This window comes from Diadema setosum, chromosome 9 (genome assembly GCF_964275005.1).
Source record: "Diadema setosum chromosome 9, eeDiaSeto1, whole genome shotgun sequence".
NCBI classification, from domain to species: domain Eukaryota; kingdom Metazoa; phylum Echinodermata; class Echinoidea; order Diadematoida; family Diadematidae; genus Diadema; species Diadema setosum.
In genome coordinates this window covers 20886320-20901795 of record NC_092693.1, presented here as the reverse complement: position 1 = coordinate 20901795, position 15476 = coordinate 20886320, and the positions used below count along the sequence as shown (strand labels likewise).

The 15476-nt window shown below is 40.6% G+C and overlaps 2 protein-coding genes across 2 annotated transcripts in view; one reads left to right on the top strand and one right to left on the bottom strand.

The window, feature by feature from the left end:
- LOC140233221 (transport and Golgi organization protein 6 homolog) overlaps nucleotides 1–6731 on the top strand; it is a 30038-nt gene extending 23307 nt beyond the window's left edge. Inside the window, exons 10-14 of the mRNA XM_072313335.1 lie at nucleotides 706–924; nucleotides 1375–2470; nucleotides 3303–3454; nucleotides 4342–4455; nucleotides 4863–6731. Of these exons, the coding sequence (XP_072169436.1) occupies nucleotides 706–924; nucleotides 1375–2470; nucleotides 3303–3454; nucleotides 4342–4455; nucleotides 4863–5042 (1761 nt within the window). The 3' untranslated portion in view covers nucleotides 5043–6731. The remainder of the gene's footprint in view (nucleotides 1–705; nucleotides 925–1374; nucleotides 2471–3302; nucleotides 3455–4341; nucleotides 4456–4862) is intronic.
- LOC140233220 (Y+L amino acid transporter 2-like) lies at nucleotides 5417–14684 on the bottom strand. Its single transcript, XM_072313334.1, has 3 exons — nucleotides 14214–14684; nucleotides 9321–9498; nucleotides 5417–5658 (listed from the first exon to the last, which is right to left on the bottom strand). The coding sequence occupies exons 1-3, from the start codon at nucleotides 14682–14684 to the stop codon at nucleotides 5417–5419; spliced, it is 891 nt and encodes a 296-aa protein (XP_072169435.1).
- Nucleotides 14685–15476: the final 792 nt, after the last annotated feature.

Genomic DNA, 15476 nt, shown 5'->3' with positions numbered 1-15476 from the left:
TTTTGGGTGAAATCGGCCAAAGGCCAAAGGTCAAAGGTCAAGGTCAAATCATGAAATTGTATTCGTTTACGCGATAACTCAAGACTGGATCGAGCAAATTTCACCAAACTTTATCGGAGTATGATGTATGATGGGACAATTACTTGATTAATTTTTTAGTGAAATCGGACAGAGGTCAAAGGTCAAAGATCAAGGTCAAATCCTAAAATTTATCTGTTTACGTGATAACTCAAAACTGGATGAAGCAGCTTTCACCAAACTTGGTCCAAGGATGATGTATGACGGGGCAATTAGTTGAGTAGATTTGAGTGACATTGGCAAGAGGTCAAAGGTCAAAAGGTCAAGGTCAAATGCTAAAAATGTTGCTATTTCCCCATATCTATGCAATGCCCAAAGGTATTTTCTTGAAACTTAGTGTAGACATGTACTACTGCATAAAGATTAATTTAGTACACAATTTTTATGGTTCTAATTGAAGATAAGGTCAATAAACCTTGAGAGTTTCAACAACAGATGACTGCAAAAGGGAAGGGGTCAAGCATGTTTGTGGTAAATTAAAAAAAAAAAAGCAAATTGGGGATGCAAATTAATGTGGGTGAAAATCATTGCAGAATTAGCTTGCAGGGACCAATGTACACATTGAGATTCAAAGCTATTTGATCATGTTGCCTAATAGGATACAATTGTTCTGCCATTACTGTGCAGGTGCTGGCAGTGTTGGGCCAGCTGTGTGAGTGCTTCGGTCCGGACCTCCTCAAGCAGACCCGCTACATGCTGGAGTTCTGCAGGGCGGCTCTCCAGAGGTGCGTGGACTGGCTTGGGAAGAGGAGGGGTGCGGAGCCGCACCTCCCAGGGGTGCTGGAGACAGAGACTCTCACCCTGGCCATATCGCTGCTCTCGGCTCTGGTGTCGGGACAACCCAAGGTGGGTATGGAGCGGGACTTCACCTGCACCTCATTTATGTCTTGCTGTCTCTCTACATCCATTGTTTCTGTATTTGGCTGGTATGCACCCATGCAGTTGAGTCTTTCTTCATGGGAGATACCATCTCCTCAACCAATATGCAATTTACCAAAGGGGGTATATAGCAACTATTACATGTGCTGAGGTTTTAATCTTTAGTTCTCCCTATTGGGTTGCTTTATTGAGTTCAATTTAAAACAAAGAAATATTCCACAGACCTGTAATCATTAGTCAACAAGTACTTCCAGCTGCCATATGTACTAAAATATATAAGCATGAAGACTAACAGGATAAGTGAACCTATATCTAAAAGCAAAGTGTGTGGCTCAGTTTTTCAACATTGTATGTTACATTAGAAAATAAGAGCTGGTGCTCATATCAGTCTGACTTGGCTGCTTCACTCCATCCCAGAACAAGCTGGATAAAGCAGAGCAGCAGATTCTGCAGGACCTCATCCCTCTCCTGGAGACCATAAAGAAGCTCCACTCTGTGGAACCCATTCGGAAGCTGGCAGAAGATCTTGCCATCGCCATAGCAACCCGTGGTGCAGTATCATCCACATCATTGCATCAAGCAGCAAGGGGCATGATGGAGGCTGTGTCACAAACCAATAGGTCACCGACCTCAGGCAGTGCAGACAGAATACCCAGTTCAGATGGTGCGGGAACAGGGAATACCAAAGGTCATAGAATGTCATCCTCCAAGACTGTGGTGATGGAGGGTAAAGAAGAGGATGTCAAAACAAACAACAAAGACAATCATTCTTCAACAACTTGTCAGGGTAAAAAGGCAGTCAACAGGACCTCATGTTCTCAGCATCTCGCTAGTGAGAGGAGTGAAACAGTCACGCACGATGGGGAGAAACATCAACAGAGGGAGGTCACAGATGATGGAGAAATTGCTTCCTCATCAAAAGTTGACGTAAACCCTCAGGATGTGGGGCAAAGTGAACGGGCAACCATCAGTAAAAGTGAAAACAAAATCCAAACAGAAAGGGAATCAGTAACAGTGAATGACAGGACCACTATCAAAAGCATCAGTATAGATGATTCTGAACCCGATAAGACTCCAGTTTGTAAAACCAAGATAGGTACTTTTGAAATGGGAGAAAGTGGGGACAAGGTGGGAGAAACCTCCAGTGAGGCATTTGAGGATGCCTTCAGGGACCTCTTTGACCCTCTCTTACCTGTGCGGGGCCACGCCCTGATTGCCTTTGGTAGACTTGTGCAAGACAGAGATCCGAAGGCCATGGAGAAAAGCGAAACTCTGCTGAAAGTCTTCAAGGAAAATCTTGCCGACGACGACACCTACATCTACCTCCCGTCCATCAATGGTCTGGTGGCGCTGGCCGGCACTCACCCCGATCGAGTCATGACGCAACTCTGCGAGACCTTCTCAGCAAGCTATGCGGACCGGGGGACTGGAAAGTCCGAAGCGGTCCGCGAGAGATGTGTGGAGAAGACGCTGAAGCTTGGTGAAGCTTTAGTGAAGGCTACGAGACAACTTGGTATGCGTAATACATTTATAATACCATACTATGTTGCAGAATATTCATGACCTTGCCAACCAACTTGGGAGAGAAAAAAAAGGGGTCTACATTAAAAAAAAAAAAACACTGAAAAACAACGTTTCAAAGACTATACACTTACACTTGGTGGAAAATGTTTATACTTAAATGATAGAAAACAACTTGGGCCCAAAATCAGCCTAGTTATCCCAAAAGGATCCAGGTTCCCGTACATCAGTTGACGCCATGGAATGAGGAATGCATTAACCATTTTTTTAAAGTGTTGAGTGCATAAACATAGAGGCCAGAATTCACGAAGGTGGTTTGAATCAAATTAATGGTGTAGATTAAGTTAATGGATTAAAAGAAGCACAAAATAGGCATACCTTGCTCCTGGGCGTGCCAGCTCATGATCATTATTGGATGTCTGTTAGCGTATGTACCAGGTAAATGTCATGTACGCATGTACATTTACGCAGCTGAAATTTGCACAATCCATGGACTGAATGCTAACTGCTTTGTGACTTCTGGCTATAGTGTACGGCACTGTAGGAAACTGACATCCCATGTTGTTTTAAAGTGATTGAGCCAGGGAATCAAGGATGACCGAAGGAAATGTGGAAGAAACGGATGGCTGGGGGGGGGGGGGGTGGTGAGGAGCCTGGGAATAATGGCTTAAAAAAGGAGGACACCCGAAATTGGACAAGGTGATGAGAATGTGCGAGAGCGGTTGCTTTTAGAGTGAGGTAAATTTGGCAATCCGTGTTATTGGGGTCAAACCCGGATCAAAACTGGACGATGATTTATCCGCACGGTTGTTGTCCAATAACAGGTGAGCTGGCACCGCACTACCAAGACCTCCTGCTGAACACCTTCCTTGGCGGGGCCAGGCATGCGGACGGCGGCGTCAGGGCCAGCTCCGTGGCACAACTTGGGGAGCTGTGCCAACTGCTGAGGTTCTCTCTCGGTGCTGTCATGCATGAGGTGAGCGGGCAAAGAATCTGGGAAGAAAGGGCAAGGATTGGGTGGGGGGGGGGGGTGGGAGGAGATATGTCTTGTGTGATGGGGGAATGCTTAAAAGCCAAAGAATCTGGGAAGAAGGGGCAAGGATTGGGTGGGGGGGGGGTGGGAGGAGATACTTATGTCTTGTGTGATGGGGGAATGCTTAAAAGTAAATTCTATTATAATACATTATATAAATGCAATGACTGGGCACATTTCGGTGACTGACCATGCATAATTAAAGGCTTTGTGATTGTATGGATATGGACATTGTCCTCATTCTCTAGCAGTGCCAAGGGGTTGTTGTCCACTTGTCTCGTCCAGAACTCATCAATTTGATTTGTCACAGCATCCTGGATCTGTCCCAGATCAGCAATTCTCACACTTGATGACATCATCCATCCTAGAATCAAGGTGAATGTGAAGTTCTCCTTAGATGCATTCTACACTCTTGGGCTTGACGCGCAAAAGGATGGGGAACATGCAGAGTTTTTTCACGTACAATGATGTCATTATGTAACAGTCCCTCATGAGAACAGGCAACTCAAAAAGCCTGTACAACCAAGTCCTGAACAACCAGGCAGAATATCTTGCAAAAGTTATTCCTACAGTCTTTTGCACATGCAATGTCAAATAACAAGTATTTATTCTTTGAATTCTCTAATGCTCCCCTAAGTTTTGACAAATCTCTACTGCTTCACTTCAAATCTGACAGAAATTGTAAAAGAATAAGTAAATAAATAAAAATAAGATCAAAAGAAAAAAAAAATAAGCTATAGCACAGATTTCACATTCTCATTACTCAATGCTGCTGCTGTTGAAGATTTGATACAAAATGCTTCAAACACTTCTCAATCTTCAATGAGCAGATCATGGACTGTGTGACTTCATTGATCAAGACTGACCCTGAACTGGAGGTCAAAAGGTCAGCTGTTCAAGTGTTGACTCTACTCTTGAGGGGCGTTGGAAAAGATGCCATTCAGGTAAGCCATCCCCATTTTTATCAAAAGTTGTTGGAGACGGAATTCAGTGTCGGATGAGCACATTTTAAATTTTAACGCATACTGCTTGTGTTTAAACGGTTAGGAACAAACTCTTTTGTCATGTATGTCATGCTACACCTTAGCCATGGGTAAATGTGAGCTATTGTAGTAGTCGTGTTAATGACTACTACAGGCAATGTATATGCTAACGACAACTGAAAAGGTCCACTTAAAAAGTGGTCCAAGTAATTTTACTTAACTAAACTAGCCAGTTGGTCAATGACATGTATTTATTTTGTAGTATGATGTAGAGTAGGCCCATTCATTCTGAACCATGACGTTAATCATTCCCATTGAGCGAGTCACAAATTTTTGCCAATCCCTGCCGCTTCTGTCTCGTATGTCAGGTCCTGGACGCAGTGCTGCGAGACGTCTACCGATGCCTGAAGCAAGCGAGAGGGAGGACGACGGACGAGGTTCTCCTCCTCCATACGCAGCTGGCCCTGGAGGAACTGGACCTCATCATGAGGGACTATCTGTTTCCCAAGCAGACTCTGGAGAAGAAGATCACCATCCTGCATCCATGAGGACATCTCAAAGAGCCCAAGCTGTGTCACCATGGTGACGATGCCCCAGCCTTAAAAATGACAGACGACGAGGTTCTCTTCCTCCACACACAGCAGGCTCTGGAGAAACTGAACCTCACCATGAGGGACTTTCTGTTTCCCAAGCAGACTGTGGAGAAGAAGATCACCATCCTGCATCCATGAGGACATCTCAAAGAGCACAAGATGATGTTGCCATGGTGACGATGCCCCAGCCTTAAAAATGACGGACGGCAAGGTTCTCTTCCTCCACACACAGCAGGCTCTGGAGAAACTGAACATCATCCTGAGGGACTGTTTGTTTCCCATGCGGACTCTGAAGAAGAAGATCACCATCCTGCATCCATGAGGACATCTCAAAGAGCCCAAGATGATGTTGCCATGGTGATGATGCCCCACCCTTGAAAATGACGACCGACGAGGTTCTCCTCCTCCACACGTAGCTGGCCCTGGAAGAACTGGACCTCATCATGAGGGACTATCTGTTTCCTAAGCAGACACTGGAGAAGAAGATCACCATCCTGCATCCATGAGGACATTTTAAGAGCCCAAGCTGTGTTGCCATGGTGATGATGTTCCACCCTTGAAAATTCCAAACCTGACTCACAATGGATATGCATCTACAAATATTATCATTATCTTGAGATATGTTTTGATTCGTTTGCTTCCCACTTTTATCAAATAATGCAAAATATGAAATGCTTCAAAGTTTATGAATGATTTTACCGATTACACATTTTTTAAAAGCAATATGCATGTTACATTTGCTGTAACAAGTTTGTGCTTTACTTAAAAGATCATGTCTGCAATGGAATCAATTTCCTCTCTCTCTCTGATATCTTGAGAGATGGTAAAAGCCATAATTTACACAAAGAAGTAGAGTTGAGAAGACAAAATTTAATAGTCAAGACTTCTTCCTTTTTTTTTTGACACAGAAAAAACAGATAACCTCAAATTAAATACAAGTAGAGTGGCATTTTTGAAGGTATTACAGATCCTACAGAACCAGAAATTATTGCATGCATAAAATTTTTGCGAATTTCACGAGGAGCCAAGATTTCCAAAGTTAAAATGCACGCGAAAGTTCTAGTCTACACTATAATGCATTGAATGGTGGTGGCAATTCATGAATATTTCATGCTGCGAATACATAACCCTGGTTTTACAGTAGTCTGCATTGACATCAATGTTCTAAAATAAGATTTTTTTTTCCCCACCCTCTCTGTCAAATGCAAATTTTACCCCAAAACTTTGAGAGGTATTCTATTTCATTAACTTTACAAAGAGACCAGTTTTTGTCTTTCCTTCAATGGTAGGATTCCTACATTGAAAACAGTGAAGATATAGAAAACAATGAGCAGAGCATGTTGATTTAGATGCAGGAACATGAAGGGATAATTTTTTCATTGTGAATCAATCATACCAAACAAATACTACAACTTTTCCTGTGATTTGCAACGTAAAACTGTAGTCATCAAAATGACACTTGGTCTGGGTAGCTTCTTCCTCATTTTATGACTCTTACATGTCGATAATAGTAGCAGCTTGCTGAGCTTTTCGTTAAAAACAAGAGAACCTGTTACATTTTGTGTACTGTGAAAATCGTAGGGGCTCAGGTGCCTTTCAGAGGAAGATTTTTGAAATATACATTATGTATTTGTTTTTCCAAAATTTGAATTTGATGATGCGTTAAAACCTATTTTGTGTGTTTGTTTAGTGAAAGGGTGTAGTGGAGCTGCCATGTGGCTGAAGTATGAATTGTGATGATAGTGACTAGACATGTAGGACATTCTAGAGGATGTGAACACAGACAAAAAACAAAACAAAAACAAAAACACCCCACTTATGTATATTTCACATATATTTACAGTGCGTATCTTTTTTTTTTTTTTTTTTTAAGGTAATCAAACTTTGGAGAGCTACTATTTCATAACTGTCAGCAATGGAGAGTGCAGTGTTGGTTGTGAGAAAAGGGGAAACTCTTCCTCTTTCTATTGATACCTAATTAAGTTGACAAATGTCATGCATGACCGAGCGCATGAACTTTAATTGCACTTTTTCCGAGTTTGAGTTTTATCGTGAAGGAATGATGAATGTCTCACTGAATGGATGAGATCTGTCAGTCACAGTGGTCAGATTAACAGGCCAGCCTGCACATCTGCAGGTTTGTGTTTTTAGGGTTTCTTCTAACCTTTTATGGTCCATAACCTTCAACATGACCACGCTGTCGAGAACTTGGTCACTCCCACAAAGGCTAACCCATTATCCATTTTTCTCTCTTCATATTCAAGACATGGTTTGTCGCTATGAGCTATGTGTTGAATATGAATAGAGAAAAATGGACTGTGTGGGTTGGCCTTTGTGGGAGTGACCAAGTAGTTATTGGACAGGTGGCCCTATAAAAGGTTGTGGATCATAAAATATTAGAAGAAACCTGAAACACAAACCCTTAAACACAAACCTGCAGTCATGCAAGCTTGCCTATTTATGTGACCATTTTCATTGACAGATCCCATCCCTTCATTGAGACAGTCATTGTTCCTTTATGTGACACTCAAACTTGGAAAAGTGCAGTTTGTCATTATTGTCTTTAAAGAGGAAGAGTTCTTTCCTCAAAACTAACATTGTGCTCTCCATAGCTGACAATTATGAAATAGTAGCCCTGCAAAGTTGGAATACATTTGTCCTTTTTTTTTTTGTTGTTGATATGCACTGTGTATACAGAACGTGTTTACAAAATATAATGATATATATATATATATATATATATATATATATATATATATATATATATATATATATATATATATATATATATAGAATATATATATATATATGCATATATAAGCGTGAGGTGTTTCATCAGTTTTTAAAGATGTATATATGTTTGTGTGTGTGATGTTTTTGTATACATTGTGTATCAAAGTATTCACACACTCATGCACACTTTAAAAGAGGCATATCACAAAGATTTTTGTGACAGATTGTATCAACAAGCAGTTTATTTCGTACTCATGAAAAATGAAGACCTTGTAAAAAGATTAAACAAGTGACTGCCATAGTTACAACACATCTACAGGTTTATTACCCTGAATTGCATACTGTTACATATACATTGCCACAAGATATACTGATTAAAAGACTATAATTGATTAGGGTGTATGGAATCGCAGTTTAAAAAAAAAAAAACAACTGAAAACTGAAAAAAAGGAAAAAAAAAAAAACCACCAAAAATTAACACACCCAGTACATGGCTGATAATATTATTAGCATACATGAAATAGACTTTCATAGGAATGTATTGCAAGTACAATAAGGGTAACTAATTTTGTCGTAGTAATTTAAGATCTGAAAACCCCATCTCGACGAAAACTATACCATCCCTTTAATCTTGTTACATTAGGCAACGATTTTACCAGTGTAGACAAGGTTGAAATGTATTTTAAAATATTAGTCACTCCAGTGAATTGACCGAAATCAATGTAGCACTTGAAGTTGAGGAATTTCACCTGGCAAAAAAGATGATTATGAAATATATGATGTTTCAAAAACATTTAAGTGAAAAGACGGTCGTCTGGGAAACGGATGCCGTCCATTTCGTTGCGGTGGATACTCAGCAGGTCTTCTCTTCTTGACAGATGACCAAAAATAGCTTCTGCGGAAATATGGTCACGCTCTCTGAAACAGAAGAAAAAAAAAAATAATAAGACAGCGCATACACAAAACGTGGAAAAGTAATTATTCTTTTAAAAGCATTGATGAGTACTTGTGGCAACATGGTGCCCTTTCTGTGCTATATAGTGTAGCGAAAATATCAATAGATATTTAACCGATTCATAGACAACATTGAAAAATGTTTATACATTCATACATTAATACAGCCATTCATTCATCGGGATATAGAATAGAAAATCGTTCATGAACAATTAAAACCTCATCCCTAGAAGAGTGACTTCGGAAGTTTCTAAAAACCTTCTGTCGCATTCATGAAACCCGTTTTAGCGGTGCAGTGATGAAAAAAAAAAAGCGTTGGGAAGGTAAGTCCAACAAAGTGTTAACTTTCACCAGTTGAAAGAAAAAAAAAACTCCTTTCTCTTTCCAGCAGGGTTGTCATATTCTCTCGATTACATGACCGTGCAAACGGTCTTAACGACTATGCAAAAATGATAACGCTGTACATGCCCTTCAGTGTCCATTTGAATGGTTTCGTTATATATTTGAATAAGACAAAAAGATATTTAAGATTTTTTGTTTTTTTACCCGACATTCCGACAAACCAAACTGGCTTGGTTTGCCATTTCACGCCTACCAGGTAGACGGGGATAACAGCGGCTGTTATGGCCAGACCTATCCCACACTCCACGGGTGCCGAGTACAACGACATGACCACAACGAACAAGGCGAAGCACGAAAATACGATTGGAATAACCGCGGGAATCTATAGTATGAAATAGACGGAAACATTTGGCAAGTCAATAAAGAATATAAAGGAAAGAAGAACAGAAACGCCATTCGAAACTAAGGCCAATAAAAGCAGGTTTAAAGGTGGTAAAATGCACGTGACTCGAGGTATATCTGTCCTTAGACCGAATCTTCTGTCAATAGATAATCAGCATCTTGGGTGTTGTTTAATCAAGGCAGAAGCGGATCTAGAGGGGGATGGGGGGGGGGGGGTGGTTTGCAACCCCTCTCCCCCCCCCCCCCCAAAAAAAAAAAAAAAAAAAAAAATCCGGGGATCATTTTTTTTTTTATCTTATCTTTTTTTTTTTTAACTTGTAATTTTATTTTTTTTTCTATTTATGGCAATGACCTCTATACCAAAAAAAAAAAAAAAAATGCAAGAAAACGCCATTTTCACACACAGATTTTCAAAAATTCTCCCTACTGTGGGAGGGGCGACACCCCTCTCCCACACCCTCCCCCCCCTTTATAAAAAGCTAGATCCGCCCCTGTCAAGGACTGAAAATGAGGGTAACATCTTGATTATCATTTGCTCTTAAGTGGAAAGACAAACAAACAAACAAACGAACAAACAACTATTATGGAGAATTTCCCTTCCAGAGTTTTGTGAAATCAAGTTTTGAGTTTTGCGTTATGCCAAGGTTCGTTATTTCCTAATACCGAAGGTGAAATAAGATTCGTTATTCCGAAAATGAAATAACGTTCGTTGATTTGAACATGAAAAAAAAAAAAAGGTTTGTCATTCCGAAGGTGCACTAATGATCCGAAAATGGAATAAGGTTCGTCGATCCGAAATTGCAAGGAAAGTGTGTACTAACGAACCTTCTGAATTACGAACTTTATTTCGTTTTCGGAATTACCAACCTTCGAAATTCCAAACCTTAGTATTTCATGGTCGGATTAATGAATATTTGGAATAACGCAGCTTATTTCATTTTCGGAATTACGAACATTTGGGATACCGAATCTTCGGAATAAAGAACTGTAACCATCAGATTACTTGCTGCAATTTAAGTTACGATGATATACATTTCGTCTATCTCAAAGGGAAAACATAGTTCCCATTTGCCTGCAGAACTGTCGATTTTTTGCTCTAAAATGTGTAAATATCCTTAAGTTAATTAATGTAAGAAATAACGCTGTAATAATACGACTTCTGTTGGGCAACGACGAAAATGCGAAATAGTAGCCAAAAAAAGTTTGCCAGAAGTACGACAGTCCAAGAGCATACTGGATCGTAATTGCCTTTTAATTTTGTTTTTAATGATCGATTGTCGATAATGGACAAATCGGGCAACAACAGTACTCGCCTATCTTTCGCTCTAGAGTAATGGAGCTTGTTAGAAAATGCGATTGCTATACATAGGGCTCGATCGATTGTCACGCAAGATTCTTGCTACCCACACTGCTTACGGGGAAGTATCCTCTGGAATAAAAGTCGTGTACTGCGATCAAAATCATCCTACGCTTTTAATCTCAAGTAAAACTCCAAAACAACTCACCATCCTGGCATACCGCGTTAGCCAGGTGAGTTTATTTGTTTGTTCGTAGACTCATTTGATGTATTGCAAACGAATTCCGAACTATGGGAAATGAATTTTGGGACCTCCGCCTAGGACTTTGATGTGGCTTTAAAAGACGGTGCTTTGTCCCTCTAGTCCATTACCGTTCCGTTTCTATTTTTAAGAGTAGTCCGACTCCCATTGTATTTATTTCTTCTTCTTCTGCGTCACATCTGACGCGTTGATATCAACGAAGGAGCTTGAATTTTCTCATAACCTAATTCTCCTCAGCCCTTAGAGTTAAAGGGAATTAGTGAATTGGTCTTGACCAATGTGAGCGGTGAGTGATAGATGACTGCTATAGTTATACATGTGAAGTCATGTCTCTTATGACATTGTATGGAGTAGCTGTGAGTCCAGGGTCTATACCAACTTGCGACTTATTGTATGACATGATACAGAGTATGGGAAATCAAGGAGGTACTAGGCGAGCCTAGTACCTCCTTGATCAAATGGATTTCGTATTCGAGATCGCTCTTAACATCAATGTCGTGCCCGAAATTGACTTGGTAATTGCTTGAACCAGTAACTATAATTCATCACAGTGTTTTCGGATACTTATAGGCAATCAAATATTTCAATGCATTGATGTGTACTGAATCAACTGTACTCCAATTTCATCTGTTTCAAAGAACTGATTTTTTTTTTTTTTTTTAAAGAAACAGAATAATGATGTGCCAGATAATATTTCTGAATGATTTTACAAATGTAAAAAAAAAAAAAAAAATCGAATTCTGCTGGAAATTTGGCACAGTCATGTAGAGTTCCGGGCAATAAATACTCTACTCCTCCTACACTCTGCTGTCTATATACCCATGCATTTGGTAATGAAAATCGTCAACCTACATCCTAAAAACCAAAACAAAACAAAAACAAACAACTGTGAAAATTTATGCTCTTCTATAGCGTTTAGGCATTCCCACAAACCAGGACCTGTATATGCTCGAAGATTTACCCGACGAAAGTTTCATGACGATTTATCTTTGTATGCATTTGTGATACCCATTCTCTAGGTCTGATGTTTTTCATGAATTGCGCCAGTGTCACGTGGAGTAGACGTGTACAAGTCGTTTTCAGTGCGACAAAGTTCCTTGCTATTCTTGTCATCGTCATCTCGGGGTTGGTAGTCTTAGGTCAAGGTGAGTGATATGTTTTACTTATCAACTGAATTTTTAATTTGTTAAATTACATTATTTCATTCCTTCATTTTTCTGTTGTGCTGGAACAAATATCGCAAATAAGGAAGATAAACACGAGAGGAGGGAAGTACTAAGTGTTCCAAAAACATTTCCCACTTTTGATCCTTAATAGTTAAAAAACTATAAATCAGATAACACTGACATTGATATTAGCAATAGCTGAATAATGTACAATTTTGTTGGAGGTAATTTAAAAATGAAAGCATAAATCAGTTTAATTAAATTCAAGATTTATTTTCAAGTTAGGTTTTAGATTTTGCTATATTTTTTCCCCTGTACAAAACTGTAATTTTCAACATGCAGGGGTCAATCGATGGGCTTGTGCCGAAAGGGTGGGTTGGGTGGTGGCGCGTCGCGTTAATGGGAACACCACCCTTCGTCCAAAGCCCCCCCCCCCCCCCCCCCGGTTTTGCCGAAAGGGTGCGTTGGTACTTTTTCTCATGTAATATTAAAAGACGAGTTTTGAATTTATACTTAACCTTCAAACAACCATTTCAAAGAGGCTATCGTCCGGATCTAATATTTAGTTTGTTCAAGTAGGCGAGCTCGCCTAGTACCTCCTTGGTTTGATAAAGTCTTGCAATCATTGCTTTCATCAAGTCTATGATTTCCTCCGATGTGAAATCTTAGATGCTCCGATGAGATGGCTATATATGGTTATTGCTGTTAGTAAGACTATTTTCCGGAATCAAATTTATCTAAATGAGTCAACAGGAATTGTACCTCAAGAGTCCCATATTTGCTACAATTCAACTTTGAAAAGTTTATGAAATTGCCAAGAATAGCTTTTAAACGCTGTTCCGACGCAAAGAGAGTTCATGAATAATTCACGCTTCTTGTTTTTTCATTCTGTTTGGAGCTCGGGGAATTCGATTGCGGTGCACCCTTTTCTGCTTTCCTGTCCCAAATCTGGCGCTTATTCTATTGCGAAAATTAGTAGTAGTAGTGTTTCTAGTCACTAATTTTCTTTCTATTCGTCATTATGAACCGTAGTGTTCCTTTAAGAGACCGCTGTTAGCATCATTTCAATGTAATCATTTCGTCTTTGCAAACCATTCAGAACCTTCATGATCTTCATGATCATTTTAGAGAACAAATCACCAAATAAAGCACCAATGTTCCAATGGATACGAGACAAACAAATTATACACCAAATAACACCAAAATAATACCAAAATACACACAACATACTCGAAAAGATCAACCTTATTTCGAAACATAGAGGAAACGGATAAATCCAGACAAAAAAAAACAAAACAAACACGAGAAATTGTACAAAAAGATGCATAAGAAAGAACATTCAAGTATCACTACGAAGACATTATCAGTTAGTTTCGTGCATCATTCGCCCGAAATTCGATGTACCAGAAGACCTTTCCCCGCATGCCACCAAAATGTCGAAGACGTTCCCTGCTAATATGGTTCAGTGGGGTGCACGTCATGAGCTCGACACACAAAAGTCATACAGTCCACTAGTTACATAGCCCTTGACTCATACAGCCCATGAGTTCGACACTATGGATAAGCAAATAAATCCCATGAGTCCGACACTATAGGCAAACATGGCCCACGAGTTCGACACTGCGCAAACGTGGCCCACGAGACAGACACAAAAGCCCCGTGATGTAATGTCGGTCTCGAAAGCCCTGGGCCTTTTGCTTAGTGTCGAACCCATATAGGCCTTGTTTGCCTAGTGTCGAACTTGTGGGCCTTGTTTGCCTATTAAGTATCGGACTCATGGGCTATATGACTCTTTAACCGTATTACTCATAGACCTTTTTTCAATGTCAATCTTGTGGGTCGTATGACTCGTGGGTTCGGTCTTGTGGGATGACTCCGTTCAGTGTACCTCTGCCGAACATTTCAACCAATCTTAATCATGGCTTGCCATCCGGTTGGTGATTACATCAGAACTCACACAGGGCACAAGCCGCAAGAAGCCGTTCAGCGAGAAAAAGAGCATCGTCGCAGCCGTAGAAGAAAGGAGCTAAGGCGTACTTCGCGAAGGTGATCGAGAGCACAGTCCAACCCCCCGTCCTTATAGACACTATCGACGTCCACAGGCGGAGGAAAGCAAGGAGAGGGGACAACCCATCCAAGAGGAAGACGAAGTCGCCGCCGGACTTGGCGAACGTCGTGCCGAGCTCGGCGTAGCTCAGAGCACCCATGATGGATAAGAATCCGCTGGCAACCCACACGATCAGCGACATCCCGAGGCTCCCCGTGTTCGCCAGCACGCCTTTCGGGGAGATAAAGATTCCAGACCCGATGATGGTGCCGGCACACAGAGCGACACAGTCGAGGAGGGACACCTGCTTACGAAGGACCACTTTCTGCGACGCCGAGGTGGTCGGCGTCGACGGTTTATCGCTGACACCCACATTGTCACTACTAGCAGCCATATTGTTATCTCTTTTTAACCTCGGAATCCCCACAGGTTGGTTCGAGAATTAAACATGTATCTCGAGTATTACGATGAACTTGCAAGGAAGTTAGTCAAAAAAAAAAAAAAAAAAAAACTGTTACTCTCGGCTCACTGAACCGAAAATGAAAAGTTTTAGAGGGCAAACTCACGTTCACTAAAAAGAGAACACACAGTCAATAACATGTGCCATTTCATTCGAAGGATGCGTCACCATTTGGTATAAATTGATTGTTAAAACGTCTTTATAGAATTAGTTAGGGAATTTTCGCAGTCTAACTGGTCAACTGCCATGTAACAATTTCTCACTCACTGCATGCTTATTTTCCTTTTATTCATGCCATTTTCCATAACCATGCGCCCGATAATTACAGGACGCATGATTTACCGGGCATTTCGGTAATTAACGGACGTATGATATTTCCATGCATCCGATAAACTACGGTCAGCATAAAGTTTAGACAATATGTTAAGGAATTTTCGACCTACTTCATAAAAAGATGACTCACAGGGTCACACGGAATATCTGTGTAAGGTATAGATCTCTGCACTGACGACTGAGGTGAGCTTGTCACACGAACAAAGATTATGACTTAATATATGATTAATGTAGCTTTCAGAAATTCTGGCTCTGGGCTGTAAGGACTTCATTATTTCCAGCTTCACCAAGCTGCATAATGCATGTTGCGCGTGACTGGTAATGCCCGACTACTCAAATATAGAGATGAGCAGACTCCTTGTGTTGGGTCCCCCCCCCCCCCCCGTCATATTA